The following is a 17,007-nucleotide window of genomic DNA, read 5'->3' on the forward strand; positions in this document are numbered from 1 at the left end:
TTGAGCTTCATTGATATTCATATATACTTTAGTTGAGAGCTAAATTTGTACATCAATCTTTGAGAGATATTTCTTGTCCTTCATTATTCTTGATACTATCTATTGTAAGGGTTAGCTTGACCAACCGGGTTGGTGTGACCCAAAGGAAGACTAAGGGAAGGTTGTTCTCTTAGCAAGACGAAACAAGGTGTTGTTTCATGTAAATGTTTGCTCTCCACCTGTAATGAGAAGCCATAGTGGATTGGAAAGTCTCAAGAGGGGTCTTGAGCTGAGGAGTAGGAGTTTCCGAACCTCGCTAAAATCGCTGAGTCATTATTTGCAATTTCTTTTCCCTTATATCTTTTACAATTATGCTATTAATTGTTTACTTTCATATCTTAAATATTACATAATTGCTTAAGTGGTTGATTAGAAATTGTAAATCTATAAATTACAAAAATTGGCCATTGACTCTATTCACCCCCCTCTAGAGTTAATCCTTGGGCAACAGATTTCTTTCACTTTTGAATCCCAAACAATTCGATTAGGGATCAGTACATAAAGATTTAAGGTCATTTCTTCAAATTACTCTCCATTTCTAAGTTCATAGCCTTCGCGGTAGTTTCGTCGATGTTACCTACCAAAATAAAAGGCCGGGAAGACCATCTAATTCTCCGAAAGGGATCAATTGAAACACTCTAATTGTTTCTGCCAAACCAACATATTTCCCTGAAGAACCCATAAATACTTCTGCTAAGAAAAAAGGTTGTGATAAAAAATGCTCAATTTTTCGTGCTCTTGCTATAGTTAAACGATCCTCTTTGGATAATTCATCCAACCCAAGGATAGCTATAATGTCTTGAAGTTCTTTGTAACGTTGTAAAGTTTGCTTAACTCTTTGCGCAGTTTCATAGTGCTTCTCACCAACGATCCGAGGCTGAAGCATAATTGACGTTGAATCTAAAGGATCTACTGCTGGATAGTATTTCAGTATTTATTTATTAATTGCTTCATTAGTTTAGTATTTATTTATTAATATAAAAAAAAATTATTAATTGATATAAAAAGAGTTTTTATAAAGCTCTAACACAAATTACCTAATAAAATTTCAGTTATCTATTTTATTTTCTATAAAACTTTATCACCTACATAGTTGACGTTGAGTCATTATTGTATTTTTTTTCTTTCTTTTTTCTTTTTCAAAAGTATCATTCTTCTTTTTTCTTTAGTTTTTATTTTTATTTCTCTTTGTAATTATAGTTCGAATAGTTCAAAATTTGTTATTCTTAATTTATGGCATTGAGAAGGTTAAACTACAAAAAAATTGACTTTTTACCACAGTAGAAAATACTTTATATCACGGTTTTGAACCGTGGTAGAAACAGCCGTGGTAGTAAGTCATAACTTACTACCATGGTTTTGCACCGTGTACTTTCTACCATGGTATAGAACCGTGGTAGTAAGTCCTCTTTCTACCACAATTCTGCATCGTGGTACCTACCACGGTGCAAAACCGTGGTAGCAAGTCCTCTTTCTACCACAGTGCAGAACCGTAATTGAAAAAGGATTTTCTACCACGGTTCAAAACCGTGGTAGAAAGTGTTATATAATTTTTTTTTTTTTTTTTTAAATAGTACAGCCCCCCACGAGGCCTTTTTTTTTCCCCACTACTAGCCTTGCAGGACTCCAAAAGCAAACACTAAATAAATTAAAAATAGCATCATAACCAAAATAACTTATAACTAACCAATAACATCATATATATATATATATATATATATATATATATATATATATATATATAACCATTCCAAATCATTGTTTTATACAAAAATTAACCATATACAAATTTCTAACTTCTTATGCCATACCAAAATAAAACAAAAATTCTTATATCTTCTTACTTTGTTTGTCTCTCTGTTCCTTTACATATATGCAACTTGTTCAAAGCCATACAAAAAATATAACGGCAACAAAAAAAGTAACGGCAACCGCAATCCTAGCTTGACCTACAAAGATGTAATAGTTGAAGTCATTGAATATAAAGCAAGTTGTAAAGTTGTCAAAATTAAACCAAGCAAAGCAAGCATTATAATAAAGGTACATTGAAAGATCTACTCTTCGTATTAACTCAATATCTTAGGTCATTGACATCCCGTCACCAAAAGAAATCATTTGAGTAGTAATGTGCAACAAAAGTAATTTGAGCCTGAAAACTCTTACAAGAAACAATAAAAAGCATAAAACTTCAGCACGAATAAAACTTCAAAAATTAGTGTTTAAATTAAAATTTATGTGATTGCTCTGTAGTCTGTTCTTGACCAACACATTTAAGGCATAAAATCTATTGGAGAGCAGAAGACCACTCAGACAAAGATGCCCTGTAATGACTAGTCCCCTACCTTAACATCAGGCTTGCAATGGAGGGTAAATCAGTAGGCCAAGAGAGTGACATTTATGAAATTTAGTTGAGTGGAGCGTTGTGTTCGGCTCATAAAATTAGTGATAACAAAAAGTAAAGGAACCTTTAAATGATCACTCCCCTATCTGAACATCACATTTGCAACTGAGGGTAGAATCAGCAGACCAAGAAAGAAAGTGACATTCAAAAAATTTTGTTGTGTTCAGCTGATAAAATTACGGCATAAAAATACTCCACGGGGCATGCAGACGAAATCCCTGTCACAACTGAGCCACCTTGCTCTCTAGAATATATACAAGTGACAAATAAATGGTACATGTACAAAATTGTACAGGTAAGATCAATCTTAATTCTTAAGCTATTGCACCCAATCAAAGGGAAAGATTAAGTACCTAGAAAACAATAAAAATTTCATTGCAACTGAATCTTAATATCATATTCATATGCTGCCAAATTTAAGATAGAGAACACAGGAGTTTAGTGCCTTCCTTTCACTTACAAGAGCAACAACAAGAAGAATGCACCATTTTTGAAAGTTTGTGCATGCAATTAATTTATCATGTGCGTGTGTATATCTATATATGAAACTGACTGTCACCGTTGATGAGATCCCCAAGCAATTCTCAACCAACATAAGCAATTCATTTCCATGAAGATTATAACAACAGAACACTCTGTATCCTAGAAGCAGGAAGTGATACATCTGACAAGAAGGACAAGGACCCTACTGCTAACAGATCAAACCTTTAAGATAGAAGATATTGTCATGCTTTTTAGAAGCATCCACCTTCTATTTCATTGGATAGCTCAAAAGGATAGTAGATAGTCTAAAATTTTGTAAATCAAATTATTCAACGGCGATAATCTTTGACCTAAGATTTACTCATAAGTCACAACGACCAGTTGACTCTGGGTCCAGACCACCGTAAGTTCATCTGATGTCCAACTAAGTACTTAAGATCTATGCAGTTAAACTTGTCCAGGTATTCAGGAAAAAAAAACTGCCCAGGGGCTATCTTCAACAGACAAGAATCCCTAGACTGCCAAGTTGGCACCAGGTTACTGTTAGTCCAAAAGATTATATTTATGTGAAGTCGTTTTATAAAACATTTTGAGAAAAAAGAGGATGCAAAGCATAAAGTACCAAAAAAATTTCCAGCACAAATTTTGCATAAGTAGCAAGACCTATACCAGTTATTATACTTTATCTGTTCAAACTTCTAACTAAAAGCAGCACACAGCATAATATACCATCTCCTCTCTTTATTTATCAGGTACGTACTCTCGCACACATTGGGGGTCAAAACTACAAAGCACAAACAATGAAAAACTAAAGAAAGAGAAACTTTCTAAAATCAAGTGAGATGTACTATCTGAACAAAAAAAAACAAAGGTAACTTTACATTGAAAGAAAAAGTCAATAAGTGGAAAATTAAAACTAATTCTAATATAGTTATATTAACAAATGAAACAATGCCATACCTGAAGCTTTGAAAGATACTTCAACAAAGATCCTGCCATAGTGCGTTGAGAGAGCTGCAATTAAGTCAAACAAAAACTTTTAAAATAAAAATAAAAATAGAAACAAAAAATATAAATATGTTCTAGTAAAATAAAGCAATCCAAAGAATCTTTTAACCAGTACATAATGAACATAGAGACAATCCCGTGAACAATTCATGCAATCAAGATAAAAAAAAATATAAGACTGTTGATTATATGAATGCATATATTAAGAGGAAAAAATGCCAGTAGAAAGGTCAACTACAGTGTCAGCAATACTCTTTCAATTTTTTTTTAAAAATTGTTATCAAATACAGAACGTGTCTCAACAGAGCCTTAAATATTAACATAGGTAAGCTACCAAATCCTATTTCACCATTTGGCTTCAGGTAAGGCCATAGCCACTGCTAAACTATAGGTTGTTACATCTTCTATTGCCTCCTCAACCTATGCTCTTTCTGGTATTTCTCTAGGTTAGAAATACAAGGCATGTGTTGGCAATGTCCTACTCAAAATTCTGGTATGTGTCAAAATGTCATAAGTATATGAGTAACCATTGAAGACAATGCGGAATAGGTAGAAGAAGAACATGGCTAGAAATCTGCATCCTCAATTACATATCTAGGGCACAGGTAATTTGACCTTGGAAAGACCTTGAATGACCACCTTGATCTTGAAGAGGCCCAAAGTTTTGTTTCAAATGTCCTTTTGAAAAATGGTTTTTCAAAAATAAAGGATTTCAACATATTTTAAAACTGTACTACTGAAAAATAGAGAGCATTGATTGCTACCAAAAGAATAAGTGCACCTTAGGAGCTAGAATAAGCATGGACTTGAGCGTCAATTCCCAAAGAAAAGCAGAAGTATCAGAGAACCCTGTAGCAACATGAGGGTAAACCTAGCAGAAAACAAGATCATACATGTTAGAATGTCCAAAGTCAATCATAAACATGTAGAATGTTATTAATTATCATGCCCAAAACAGGAATAGATTGGAACTTCCTCAATCTTAAGAAAGACAGCATAATCATTTAATCACGGACTGCATACTTGCTCATCAACAATTTGGGCTGACAGTGACTCTCCAAATTGATCAACATGTTGCAGGAGACCAACTCGAATAGCCCGGTCATTGGAGGCAAAAAGTTTAATGTAATACCCCGATATTTTAAAAGATTTATTCATTGTGATTAATTAACTTTATTTTATTTTTAATTGATTTGTTTGATTTAATTGAAATTAATTGCTTTTATTTTGTTTTTAAATGATTTGTTTTATTTAATTGAGTGTTATGATTTAATTGTTTTATTTGTGTTAAACTATATTTCGCGATTATGTTTGATGAATTGGTGTGATGTTATGATTTGTGGAATGTTATGATTGAATTGTTGATTTGTAATGTGTGTATTTATGATTGTGTGAATTGATTGTTAATTGTTTTGTAATTATTAGATTTAATTTAATTATTTTATTTATTTAAATTAATCGGGTTGGGCTTAAGGAATGTTAAACCAAAGGATATGGTTTTGGGCTGGAATGAAACCTTATTAGGTTAATTAATAAAGGCCTATGGTTATTTTATTATTTAAATGATTAATTTTGGTATAATTATAAATATATATATTTAATTATATATATAAATATAATTAATTAATAAGTTTTACGGAAGAATATATATATTTATGGATATATATATATATACATACATGATATATGATTTAATTAATCAATGGTTAATTATGAGATATATATATATATATGTATTTGTGATATAATATATGTTTATATATATTATATTATTTAAAGAGTATTATTTTTATTATTTATATTATTTTATTTGGTAATCCTATTAGGAATAGGATTTAAGTTTTTATGTGTATAAATAAACACATAAGGCTTTAGGGTTAAAAGTTTGATACGTTAGAAAAATAAGAGAGACAGAGAGAGAGGAAGAAGAAGGGCTGACAAGAAAGAGGTCGGATCTGAAAAGGAGGATGTTAGAATTGGAAGAGATAATTAAAGCTTGAAGCTTAAATTTATTTGTTTAAAATAATGTTTAGATTGGAATAATTAAAATTATAAATTATTGTAATTAATTTTTGGATTATGGGAATTTAATTGATATGTATAGGTGTTACATATATATTTTTCTAAAATCAATCTACAAGTGGATTTGTGACCCAAGAGGGTTAATTAGCATTTATAGAATTTTTAGTAATATTCTGGAGTTTTTCTAAAATTTCTGGAATTTTTCTGGATTGTTTTATAATTTTCTAATATTTTTTTTTATTATACATATAGTTATTTATGTGTATAAATATAATATACATATATACTTTACACGAATTTGAGGATGTTGTATCAGATTGGGAGTGCAATCCAGTGTGATGCGATTTAGAGTAGGATGGTGTGGATGCGTATCTGGGCCACTGATGGAGATGATGGTTAGAACCAATCAGGTGTGGCGCGGCGTACACTTGATATGGAGCACACAGATCTGGACCATTGAAGATAGCAGATTGATTCAGTGCAGCGCACCCACAGGGACGGGGTGCAATCGGCCAATGGGAGCAGGCCGCGTCACCAAGAAGGCAAGAAAGGTAGCCAGCGCGCGTGGCTGCGTGTGCGCACGCGTGGTAGCGCGTCTTAGCGCTTGGATGCGCGTGAGGCCACCTGGCAGCATGTGGTGGCGCGTGGAAGCGCGTGAGGAATGTTTGGAAACTTCTAACGGCGCGTGGTGGCGCGTGGAGAGGTGTTTGGGGCCTCGGAAAATTCCTGTGGGGTCCGGTGATGTTCCAGAGTTGATTTTAAGCTTGTTGGTGTTGAAATCAACCCTCAAAGGATGTGTTATTGGTGTTCGGAGAGTTATAGAGTATCACCACGGTATTTACTGGGTGTATATATAACTAATTAATAACTTTTGATGGAATGGGGTATAAGTATATATATATGTGTGTGTGTGTGTGTGTGTGGTTTATTTAATTTAAGAGTTGTGTGGATAGTTGTATATATATATGATTTAAATAATCAATGATTATTATTGTTGGTATTTTATATATATGTATGTATATATATCATTTAAGAGTATTAATATTATTATTCTTATTTGGTATAAAGGAGTGATTGATTAAATCATAATAGGCTGATTATTAAATTATTGATATGCAAATAATATGCATGAGGTGTCTATGTATGATTTAGGTTGTTGTTAAGTTTAAATTGGGTACATGGTTGAATGTAGGCATGGATAAGTTGCCGTAAGCGTAAATATATTGCCTAAGTATTGATATAAATAAAATACATATATAGGAAGTATGGATGAGTTGCTAGTTTAAAAATATAAATATATATGTTTGTAGAGGCATGGTTGAATTGCCAATGTATAAATATACATACATGGAGGCATGGTTGAATTGCCAATGTGTAAATAAATATACTTGTGGAGGCATGATTGATTTGCCAATGTATAAATGAATATACCTAAAGGAGGCATGGTTGAATTGCCAATTTGTATAACTAAATATATTTATAATGGCATGGTTGATTTGCCAAAGTGTACTTATATTGATATGTGTTAGATGATTAAAATATCATCTGTGGTTATGGTATGTATAGGTTGGATTAAAATTAGATATTCTTAAACTAGAATAGCCTAGTACTTACGGGTTAGTGTATTACTTTATATATATTAATAAAGTAATACTGGTGGAGACATGGATGATTCGACAAAGCTTGAATATTGAATATGTGATTTAAATAATTACAGTTATTATTAGGGATGAGATTAAATGTACTTTTCCATTAATTATGTTTTATTATTTAAATGATTAAATAATCATTCAGGATGGGATTAAGGTTTAAGGAACTTTTCTTTAAAAGAAATAGTGGATTGGTGTAGGTATGATTAATATTTAATTATTGTTTATGGGTTTTGAAAATTTAATGAACCTAGTAGTAGATGTGGTTAGGGTATTATATATAATTATTTATATATAAGTGTATCATTGTTTATTAAAGTAAAAATTTTATTATGTTTGGTTTTGATCAGAGATGATTTACTTATTGGTTTTCAGAGGCCTGGTAGAGTGAACTTGTTCGTAGGGTTTAACCCACGATTTATTTTTCAAGTTGTTAGAAGTTCAAGAGGATCCGCAACTGGAGGACTTATCCACTCTTTCGGTTTATTTAAAAGTAGGATATTTTTATTATTTCATTTGTTATTAGTATTTAATAATGAATTTCTGGATAATGGATTTTTGGTTAAGGGGTCCTTGACTTACAGGATTCCCGTGTTGTAAATTTTGGGAGATATATTAATGAAACTTTTATTTAATAGATTTCCTTCAGCGAGTTTTTTTTATTCTTTATTATTCATCTTTGTACTCTGTGCTTGTTAAATACTTTAATTGTTTTGATATCCCTTAATTTTGTGCGCGGACTTGATCAACCCGTGTTCCGAAATTAGGGGGTATTACATTTAACAACTGTTGGTAGTATCTACAAATGAAAGCAAGGGATTTTGCATTGATCAAGTTAAAGTAATTAGTAATCATAAAAACATCCAGGAACCCAAAGAGGAGTGGAATGATTGGAATCAATTAGAAATGGAAACATAAAACAAGAAGGCCACCATGTGAATACTTAAAAGACCTTGGTGCTAAATTCTTCAGGTGGGAGCCAAGAACCCATCTTCAAAAGTGCATTTAATGCGGGGGCAGCAGCAGAACCAAATTCTAAGGCGGAAGCTAATAAAGGAAGTAACTGCATAGACCAGAAGATAAACATAGTGAATTTGCCAAAAATTGAAATTGAACATTTTGCACAAGAAATTTAAGAAGCACCTTTTTCAGCACAATTTGCCTTGGAAGCTGCTCTGCTAGATTGGGGAGCTTCCGGAAGAATGTATCCTTCTCAACGCTGTCCTTCAAGTTAAGAATTTTCATAAAATGTATGGTATCCACCAACTTATTTTGGAAATATTCTGCCAATCCATACTTGGGATATTTTAGTACAAACACAAGCAAAATTATGGGAGAGAAAAGGTAATTGTTGGAAAAAACGAACCTGTGGTAGATAGATAAAAAAATTGAAAATCACAAAAAACACAAAAATGAGCATATAAATTCATATGCTGCACTCAGTAAGACAATTTAAGTTGTTAATGCAGTTATTTATAACATAAAATATACGTAATATATGTGAAGAGAAAAATTAAACGAGTAGAACACGCGGCTATTATATGGTTCAGCAACTAGGGCCAACATCCACGGCACAAAGAGCCCAAAGGGCTACATATCTTTCATTATAATCTCTCTTTTCATACACAATACAATGGTGGAGGCTCCTCTACATAGGAGAAGAAATTATGAGAATGGAAAGAAATAGAAAATAGTAAACAAGGAGGATTTTTCACCAGTGATTCCTCTAGCAACAGTAAATCGTCAATAATAGGAAACAACATAAATTACTGGAGGATTTTTCTGCCACTAATTCCTCCATTACATATTCAATAGCTGTCATTGCTTGGTGCAGTGTTATAAGCTCGGGTTGCCAATCCTGAGAATGCAGCTTCGAATATACTTTGTGCAAATAATGCACAAGATCATATCAGGATCCATCCGACCCTCCCAACACTTTTGATTAGAGGGAACTACACTAGGTCATGACCTTTACGAAGTTTAAACATTAAAAAAAAAAAAAATAGCAATAAGTCCATAGGTCATATTTCAGTGTCACAAACACACATATATTGCACAAAAACTGATTTATACACTAAACTGCGGATCCAAGCTTGGGTTTTCAGATACGGGACAGCTACAGAGAAAATTTAAAGGTTCAGTTAGAGAGAAGATAAGTTCAAGAGAAAAAGGCAGAAGACGGCAGATATATATATATATATATATAACCCAACAAATTAACCACTGTCTCTGTTAGAAGTATGGGGCGAATCCCATACCATACCTATTTGAGTATTAATTTGATGAATATAACAGGGGATGAAAATACAAACCTCAATTCGTGTCCTTCGAATTTAGGGCTTCGAATGAGAGAGGGAACTAGGGTTAGTGCTTGGAGAAAGGGGTGAATCCTTGTTCAATCTCGACGCCAATCAGCTGTGCCGCTATCTTCTCTGCTCTAACGCTGCGCTGACCGTCGACTCAACCCTCAGTGGCTTCGGTAGAAGGGTTAGGCTTGGAGAGAAAGAGGAATGACGGCTTGGACGGTCTGAGAGAAAGGGGGTGGCCGGCTTTCTTTTCATCTCCTTGGTCTGCTTTCTTATTTTCTTCCTTCTACGGCGGCTTCTCCTCTGCAGCAGGCGGAGGTGGAGCTTCCTCCTGCGTTGCTGCCTCCGTATACATTGATTTCAAGAATTTCAGAGGCCATAGACTCCGAATCGTGAACCAGATCGAGAAAGGGGCGGCCGGCTTTTGAGATATATGTTTGTGTTCTGTAAGAGTGTTGTATGTGTGTGGTTTCTGTACATGTGAGCAGTATATACATTTAACATATATGTATATATATATATTTTTATTGACACTGGTGGGAATAAGACCGCCAAAAGGTAAGTGAAAAATTTTCACCCTCTGTAAAATCGTGATAGAGAGACCCGTTTAAATTATAATAAAAATAATTTATTTTCTATCACGATAATAAAAATAGTCGTGGTAAAAAAATATACTACGGTTTTAAAATAATCGTGGTAAAAAATATACTTTCTACTACGATTATTTTAAAACCATGATAAAAAGGGTCTTCTACCACGGTTTTTTTAAAACCGTGGTAAATAACTGTTTTTTTTGTTGGTACTTTTTCTTTTTAGAAACATTATTATTATTTTTTTCTTTTGTTTTATTTTTAGTTTTCTCTTTCTAATTGATGTTTAGAAGGTAGTTGATTTGTTTTATTTTATTTTTCTCTTTCTAATTGATGTTTAGAAGTGGTTGATTTGGTAAGTTTACTTTGGATTGAAATTTTTTTTCTTTTTTTTTTTATTTTTTATTTTTGGTTCATTCATAATTTATTATTATTTTCAGTAATTAATTTTTTTTTTCTTTACTATTTATTTTTGAGAAGTATCATTATTCTTTTTTCTTTAATTTTTATTTTTATTTTTATTTTACTCTTTATAAGTTTACTTTGGATTATAATTTTTTTCTCACTTTTTATTTTTTATTTTTTTTGTTCATTCTTAATACAGGTTTCAATGTTTTTTACTTTGGACCTTCAAACTTATTGTTCTGAAAGCTGAGAATCCTCAAGCCAGGCAAAGAAGCAAGAGCATCAACATCTATGTCGCCGGTTAAGCCCATGTTATCGAGCTGCAAACCCAACACATTACCTTCAGAGCAGCGCACACCTATCTATTGTCCATAATCTCCGTTACACGGACTTGTTGCAGGATTCCAACTGCCTAGAGCCGAATTAGCATTCGTTATTGAGGCCTTGAACTTTATGAGGGCGTCGGATTCTGGCGCACCAAATATTGTCACAACTAGAAATGATGAGAAGACAAGGAGAGGGAGGAGCAATGTTGTAGTCTGTGCGCGCACATGTTGGGCTGCACGCACGCCCATCAGCATCGTATTCACGTCCCACAGTGAGTGCTTCCCAGGAAAATGTAGGAAGTTTTTGGCAAAATGGATATTATTGGTGTTAGAAATATTAGACCGAATTGAACTCTGTATATTGATGTAAATTATAAGAGATACAGGAGGGGTTTATATAGGGAGGATTATAGTGATGAACAAGTAATCATATACAAGGTAACTATATATTGTAATCCTATACAAGATAACTATATATTATAATCATATACAAGGTAGTAGAGATTATATAATATAGTAAGAATATATTGTAATATATTCTAACAGCCCCCCACAAACTCAAGGTGGATTGAATGAAACCATCTTGAATTTGGAAATGAGATCTTGAAAGCGGCATGGCGGAAGCGATTTGGTGAAAACATCAGCGATCTGATCATGTGAAGTGATAGACCGCAATTGTAAGGTCTTCTGAAGAAGATGATGACGAACAAAATGACAGTCAATCTCAATATGTTTAATGCGCTCATGAAAAACATCATTATGTGCAATCTGGATGGCACTCCTATTATCACAATAAATAGGAATGGCAGTGGATGAAGAAACGTCCATGTCCTGAAAGAGCTAACGCAACCATAGAAGCTCAGAAGTAGTATCAGCAAGCGCCATGTACTCAGCTTCTGTACTAGATCGTGCAACCACAGTTTGGTTCTTGATGCGCCAAGAGATAAGTGAATCACCAAAAAAGAAACAATATCCAGTGGTGGAACAACGATCAGTAGGGTCTCCTGCCCAGTCTGCATCGGAATAGGCACGAAGAATAAGCGATGACTGGAAAGAATAATGCAGTCCATGAAACATAGTGCCTTTGAGATAACGAAGGATGCGATGAACATTAGCAAAATGAGTGAAGCGAGGGGCAGTCATGAACTGACTAACTATGTGAACGGCATGAGAGATGTCGGGACGAGTGATAGTGAGATAAACCAGACTACCTACCAATTAGCGATACAAAGTACCATCTCGAAGAGATTCTCTATCGTGTAGATTAAGTCTGGTATTGTACTCAAGGGGGGTATCAACAATCTTGCTGTCAGTAAGACTGGATTTTGATAGAAGATCTGATATGTATTTCACTTGAGTAAGATAGTATCCATCTGTAGAGGTATTTATCTCAAGACCAAGAAAATAACTGAGGGGTCCAAGATCCTTCATCTCAAACTGACGATTAAGAAATTGTTTGAGCTCCTGAATTCCTATCAAATCATCTCCAGTAATGATTATATCATCAACATAAAGTGAAAGGAGAATGATACCTCAATTGGTGCGTCGAACAAATAAAGCAGAGTCATATGGACTAGCAGAGTAGCCAAGTCGAAAGATACTCTGACTGAACTTGGCAAACCAAGCTCGCGGTGCCTATTTGAGACCATACAAAGCACGTCTAAGGCGGCACACCTTTGTAGAAGGATAAGGATAACCTGGAGGAGGCTACATGTATACTTCCTCAAGTAAATCACCATTGAGAAAAGCATTCTTAACATCCATTTGAAAAAGTCCCCAATGATGAGAAGCTGCCACGGCAATAAGAGTTCGAACAGAGGAAAGACGTGCAACAGAAGCAAATGTCTCCTCAAAATCAATGCCATATTCCTGTGTGAACCCTCTAGCAACAAGTCAAGCTTTGTAGCGCTCGACAAACCCATCTGAACGAGTCTTGATCATGTAAACCCATTTACATCCTACAGCAGACTTTCTAAGAGGCAGATCAACCAGATCCCATGTACGAGTTTGAGATAGTGCACCTAACTCTTCTTCCATTGCATGCTGCCATATGGGGTTAGAGGATGCCTCATGAAAATTGTGAGGTGCATGTAAGGTAGCAAGAGCATGATAACAATGAAAATCACTGAGATGTGCAGGTGGATTTCTTACCCGAGTGGAATGAGGGCGAAGATGTGTGGTAGGCGCACTGGCAGGAACCTCGGACTGAGCAGATGAGTGGGATGCAGCTGCAAAGGGTTGACTATATCAGATGATTCTGTGGAAGTTGGAAAGAGATCTGCAGAGGTATCAAATGGGGGAAGAGGAAAAGCCTGATCATGGACGCCACTAAACTTAGATAATGTATGAAACGGTTTATGCTCTCAAAAAATGACATGACGAGAAATTCTGAGGTGTTTGTCAACAGGATCATAACATCTATACCCCTTTTGTTCAATTCCATAACCAAGAAAACAATAAAGTCGAGAACGTGGTTGTAACTTATTTCGCTCATGAGGTTGAAGAAGAACAAAACAGGCACACCCAAAGACTCTAAGATGACTGTAGTCAGGAAGTTTTCCATAGAGACGTTCATAGGGTGTTTGAATTTGTAAAAGTGGTGTGGGAACACAATTCATGGTACAAACAGCAGTAAGAGATGCTTCACCCCAAAAAGATGAAGGCACAAAAGCAGAAAGAGTGAGTGAATGAGTTAAATCTAAAATATGTCGAAGTTTTCGTTCAGCTCGACCATTTTGTTAAGATGTGCCAGTACAAGAAGTGTGAAAAATTGTACTGTAATGTTGAATAATTTTTTGAAATTCATTTTGTCGGTACTATTAAGTATTATCAGACCGAAACATTTTGATTGGTTTGGAAAACTGAGTAACAATCATTTGAGTAAAATCACGAAATATTTTAAGTAATTCAGAATGATTTTTCATTAAAAAAATCCATGTGAATCGTGAAAAATCATCAACAAAAACAACAAAATATCGTGATCCTCCTATAATAGATATAGTCGAAGGTCCCCAAACATCAGAATGAATAAGATCAAATGGAGCAGAAGCAAAAGACTCACTTTTATTAAATGGTAAGGCAGGCTGTTTTCCCAATTGACATGAAATACAATCAAAAGACGCAAATTTAACCTGACCTAACAAACCCGTAGATGCAAGGGTTTTGACACGAGATAATGACGCATGACCCAAGCGAGAATGCCACAACTCAAATGTAGGAGTTTTGGATAGTGTTGAGGTAGCAGAAACAGTGGTAGTAGGCAGATGTAATGAAGAAAGTTCAAATAGTCGTCCTATCTTACGGCCTGTTCCAATGATCTGTCCTGCCTGAGGATCCTGTAAAACACAACCATTAGAAGAAAAAGTAATGGTTAATCCCAACTCAGTTAGTTGTCCAACAGATAAAAGATTAAGGGAAAGATTTGGAACAAGATAAATATGAGGCATAGAAAACTGAGATTGAGAAATAGTTCCTATGTGACTAATAGGCATAGTGGAACCATCGGCTGTATGTATAACGTGAGAGTGAGAAGTAGAAGTCTGAGATGTGAGGAAGGTAGGATCAGGTGTCATGTGATTGCAGCAAGCAGAGTCAAAATACCAAGAACCATGTTTACCTAGTGTAGTAGAAAGAGCAGTGGAAGATGCACCTTGATAGCGAGATAAAACCTGGTTGAGAACTGCCTCAAGGTCAGTTACAGAGAAAACAGATGGGGCAGATGTAGATTCGCCAGAAGAGTTGTTGACTGGTATTGAAAATGGTGGTGATAGAGATTCTACGTTAGCCACAGCTAAAGTGGAGAGTCTAGCACGAGTACGACAAAAGTCAATGCTATGCCCCGGAATCCGACAGAAAGTACAGTAAAGACCGGAACGGTCCTTTTTGTTGTTGGATTGCTGAGAGCCAGAACGATTGTTATTGTTACATCCCTTGGAGCCAGACTGATTAGTATTGTTGCGTCCATTTTGTCGAAAAAATGAGGCGGGGCGATCTGGTGCGGACTGAGATGGCATTAACTGTGGAGAAAAAGATGGTGTGGCTAAAACAATGATATGATTCTGAGAACGACGAGTCTGCAAACGTGTCTCTTCTCGAACAAGTTCATTGAGAGCTTAATCAAGTGATGGAAGAGGTGAGCGATGGAGAAGCTGACTGCATACTGGTTCAAAATCTTCATGAAGACTCATCAGAAACTGATAAAGACGAATGTGGTTGCGATACTCGAGAAATTTTTTTGCTTAAGAAAAATGCTCCAATGATGGTTCAAAAAGAGCTAATTGATCCCATATGCATTTCATCTGAGAGAATAATTCATTAATTCGCTGACCTGATTCTTGTTTAAGAATTCATTAATTCGCTGACCTGATTCTTGTTTAAGAGTAGAAAGTTGAACCATTAATTGATGGCGAGCCCCATCAGAACCAGAGTAGCGAGAAACAAGCATGTTCCAGATCTCCTTGGCTGTCTCATAACTCCCAAATTCCACACCAATAGAAGAATTGGATGTGTTACGTAACCATGCGATGATCTTGTGATTGTTACTATCCAAGTCTTCAACACATGTGGCATAGGCATCTGATGTCTTTTTTGTGGCTTGAGTAGGTGTTGTATGATTTCCAGTGACATAGGACCATAGCTTGCGACTTTTCAAAAAACTACGCATAGATTGACTCCAAAAGGAGTAATTGTCACCATTAAGAATAACTGAAATAGGGTGAGTTACCTCATTTTGGGCCTTTTAGAAATTCCAAATATAAAAACGGACTACGGATTCGGAATCAGCGCGAAAAACTGGGCTGGATAGGTGTTTCTAGAAAAAATTTCTGACACTGCTGACATGGTGCAGACATGGCAAAACGCTGGTGATGTGGCGCTGACGTGGCAGAATACTGCTGACGTGGCGCTGATGTGGAACTTGATGTCATGGCAGTTGACGTGGCACTTGCTGATGTGTCAGATGGCGTGGCAATCTGAGTGACGTGAAAGCTGACGTGGCGGAGTGTGTGGGTCTGACGCACCTGGGCGCGTGGGAGGCGCGTGGCAGCGTGTAGTGGCGCGTGGCTTGACGGGAAAAGTGGTTGAACCTTGTGGTGGTGCGTGGGGGCGCGTGCAAGGTGTTTTCTAGCCGTTTCTGGTGGCGTTGGGATGATCTAAGGGTGTTCTTTCGCCTGGTATGCTCAGAAGTTGAAAAGACTTTCTGAAACCCTCTTTCAAATCCCGAACAGTATGTGAGGAAAAAGAAAAATAAATAAATATAGATAGATATATATTTAAAATAAAATATACAAAGAACTTGGCTCTGATACTATGTTAGAAATAAGAGACCGAATTGAACTCTGTATATTGATGTAAATTATAAGAGATACAAGAGGGGTTTATATAGGGAGGATTATGAGTGATGAACAAGTAATCATATACAAGGTAACTATATATTATAATCCTATACAAGGTAGTAGAGATTATATAATATAGTAAGAATATATTGTAATATATTATAACAATTGGCATAAGGTCCGTCTTTCTCTATCTTTTTTTCTCTTTCTTTCTTCTTTCTTTGTGTTTTTCCTTTACTTTGGATGAAAGAGAGAAAGAGAGAGGAATGCGGATGGGATGGATTTTGAGAGTTAATGCCAAGAATAGAAGTTAGCAGCAAAGGCGAGCTGTGGAAGGAGAAATGCAAGGCTGGCCTTCAATTTTGGAGCTATTTTGAGAAATCTATGTCATTTGTGTTGCCCAAGAATGGACTCTAGAGGGGGGTGAATAGAGTCCTTGTCTAAT

General features: G+C 35.3%; 2 protein-coding genes across 5 annotated transcripts; both read right to left on the reverse strand.

Moving 5' to 3' along the window:
- Positions 1 to 1,887: 1,887 nt before the first annotated feature.
- Positions 1,888 to 10,395, reverse strand: LOC132283117 (uncharacterized). Of its 4 annotated transcripts, none has more exons than XM_059785012.1 (6): positions 9,915 to 10,395; positions 8,746 to 8,885; positions 8,555 to 8,665; positions 4,713 to 4,802; positions 3,884 to 3,937; positions 1,888 to 1,988 (listed from the first exon to the last, which is right to left on the reverse strand). In XM_059785012.1, exons 2-6 carry the CDS (start codon positions 8,845 to 8,847, stop codon positions 1,905 to 1,907), a joined length of 441 nt encoding a protein of 146 aa, XP_059640995.1. In that variant the 5' UTR covers positions 8,848 to 8,885; positions 9,915 to 10,395; the 3' UTR covers positions 1,888 to 1,904. The 4 variants fall into 4 exon arrangements, 3 of the variants coding, with proteins under 3 accessions (XP_059640995.1, XP_059640996.1, XP_059640997.1); XM_059785013.1 differs by having other exon boundaries at positions 8,746 to 9,718; XR_009471948.1 differs by having other exon boundaries at positions 8,546 to 8,665; positions 8,746 to 10,395.
- A 2,727-nt stretch (positions 10,396 to 13,122) lies between these two features.
- LOC132281721 (uncharacterized) lies at positions 13,123 to 14,801 on the reverse strand. The gene is made up of 2 exons (XM_059783396.1): positions 14,375 to 14,801; positions 13,123 to 13,457 (listed from the first exon to the last, which is right to left on the reverse strand). Exons 1-2 carry the CDS (start codon positions 14,799 to 14,801, stop codon positions 13,123 to 13,125), a joined length of 762 nt encoding a protein of 253 aa, XP_059639379.1.
- Positions 14,802 to 17,007: the final 2,206 nt, after the last annotated feature.

The sequence above is a fragment of the Cornus florida genome, unplaced genomic scaffold (assembly GCF_030987335.1).
Source record: "Cornus florida cultivar Cherokee Brave unplaced genomic scaffold, ASM3098733v1 CherokeeBrave_3.0.0_Hap2_Chr11, whole genome shotgun sequence".
NCBI classification, from domain to species: Eukaryota; Viridiplantae; Streptophyta; class Magnoliopsida; order Cornales; family Cornaceae; genus Cornus; species Cornus florida.

What these genes read in the sequence shown, in the direction of transcription:
- LOC132283117 (XM_059785012.1), bottom strand. Translation starts at nt 8,847, where the DNA reads ATGAAAATTCTTAACTTGAAGGACAGCGTTGAGAAGGATACATTCTTC. An exon ending in CTGAAGAATTTAGCACCAAG is followed by an intron (nt 4,803 to 8,554) that starts GTCTTTTAAGTA and finishes GTTTTCTGCTAG; the next exon opens with GTTTACCCTCATGTTGCTAC. An exon ending in TGCTTATTCTAGCTCCTAAG is followed by an intron (nt 3,938 to 4,712) that starts GTGCACTTATTC and finishes ACTTAATTGCAG; the next exon opens with CTCTCTCAACGCACTATGGC.
- LOC132281721 (XM_059783396.1), bottom strand. Translation starts at nt 14,801, where the DNA reads ATGACACCTGATCCTACCTTCCTCACATCTCAGACTTCTACTTCTCAC. An exon ending in CAAAACCCTTGCATCTACGG is followed by an intron (nt 13,458 to 14,374) that starts GTTTGTTAGGTC and finishes AACCCTTTGCAG; the next exon opens with CTGCATCCCACTCATCTGCT.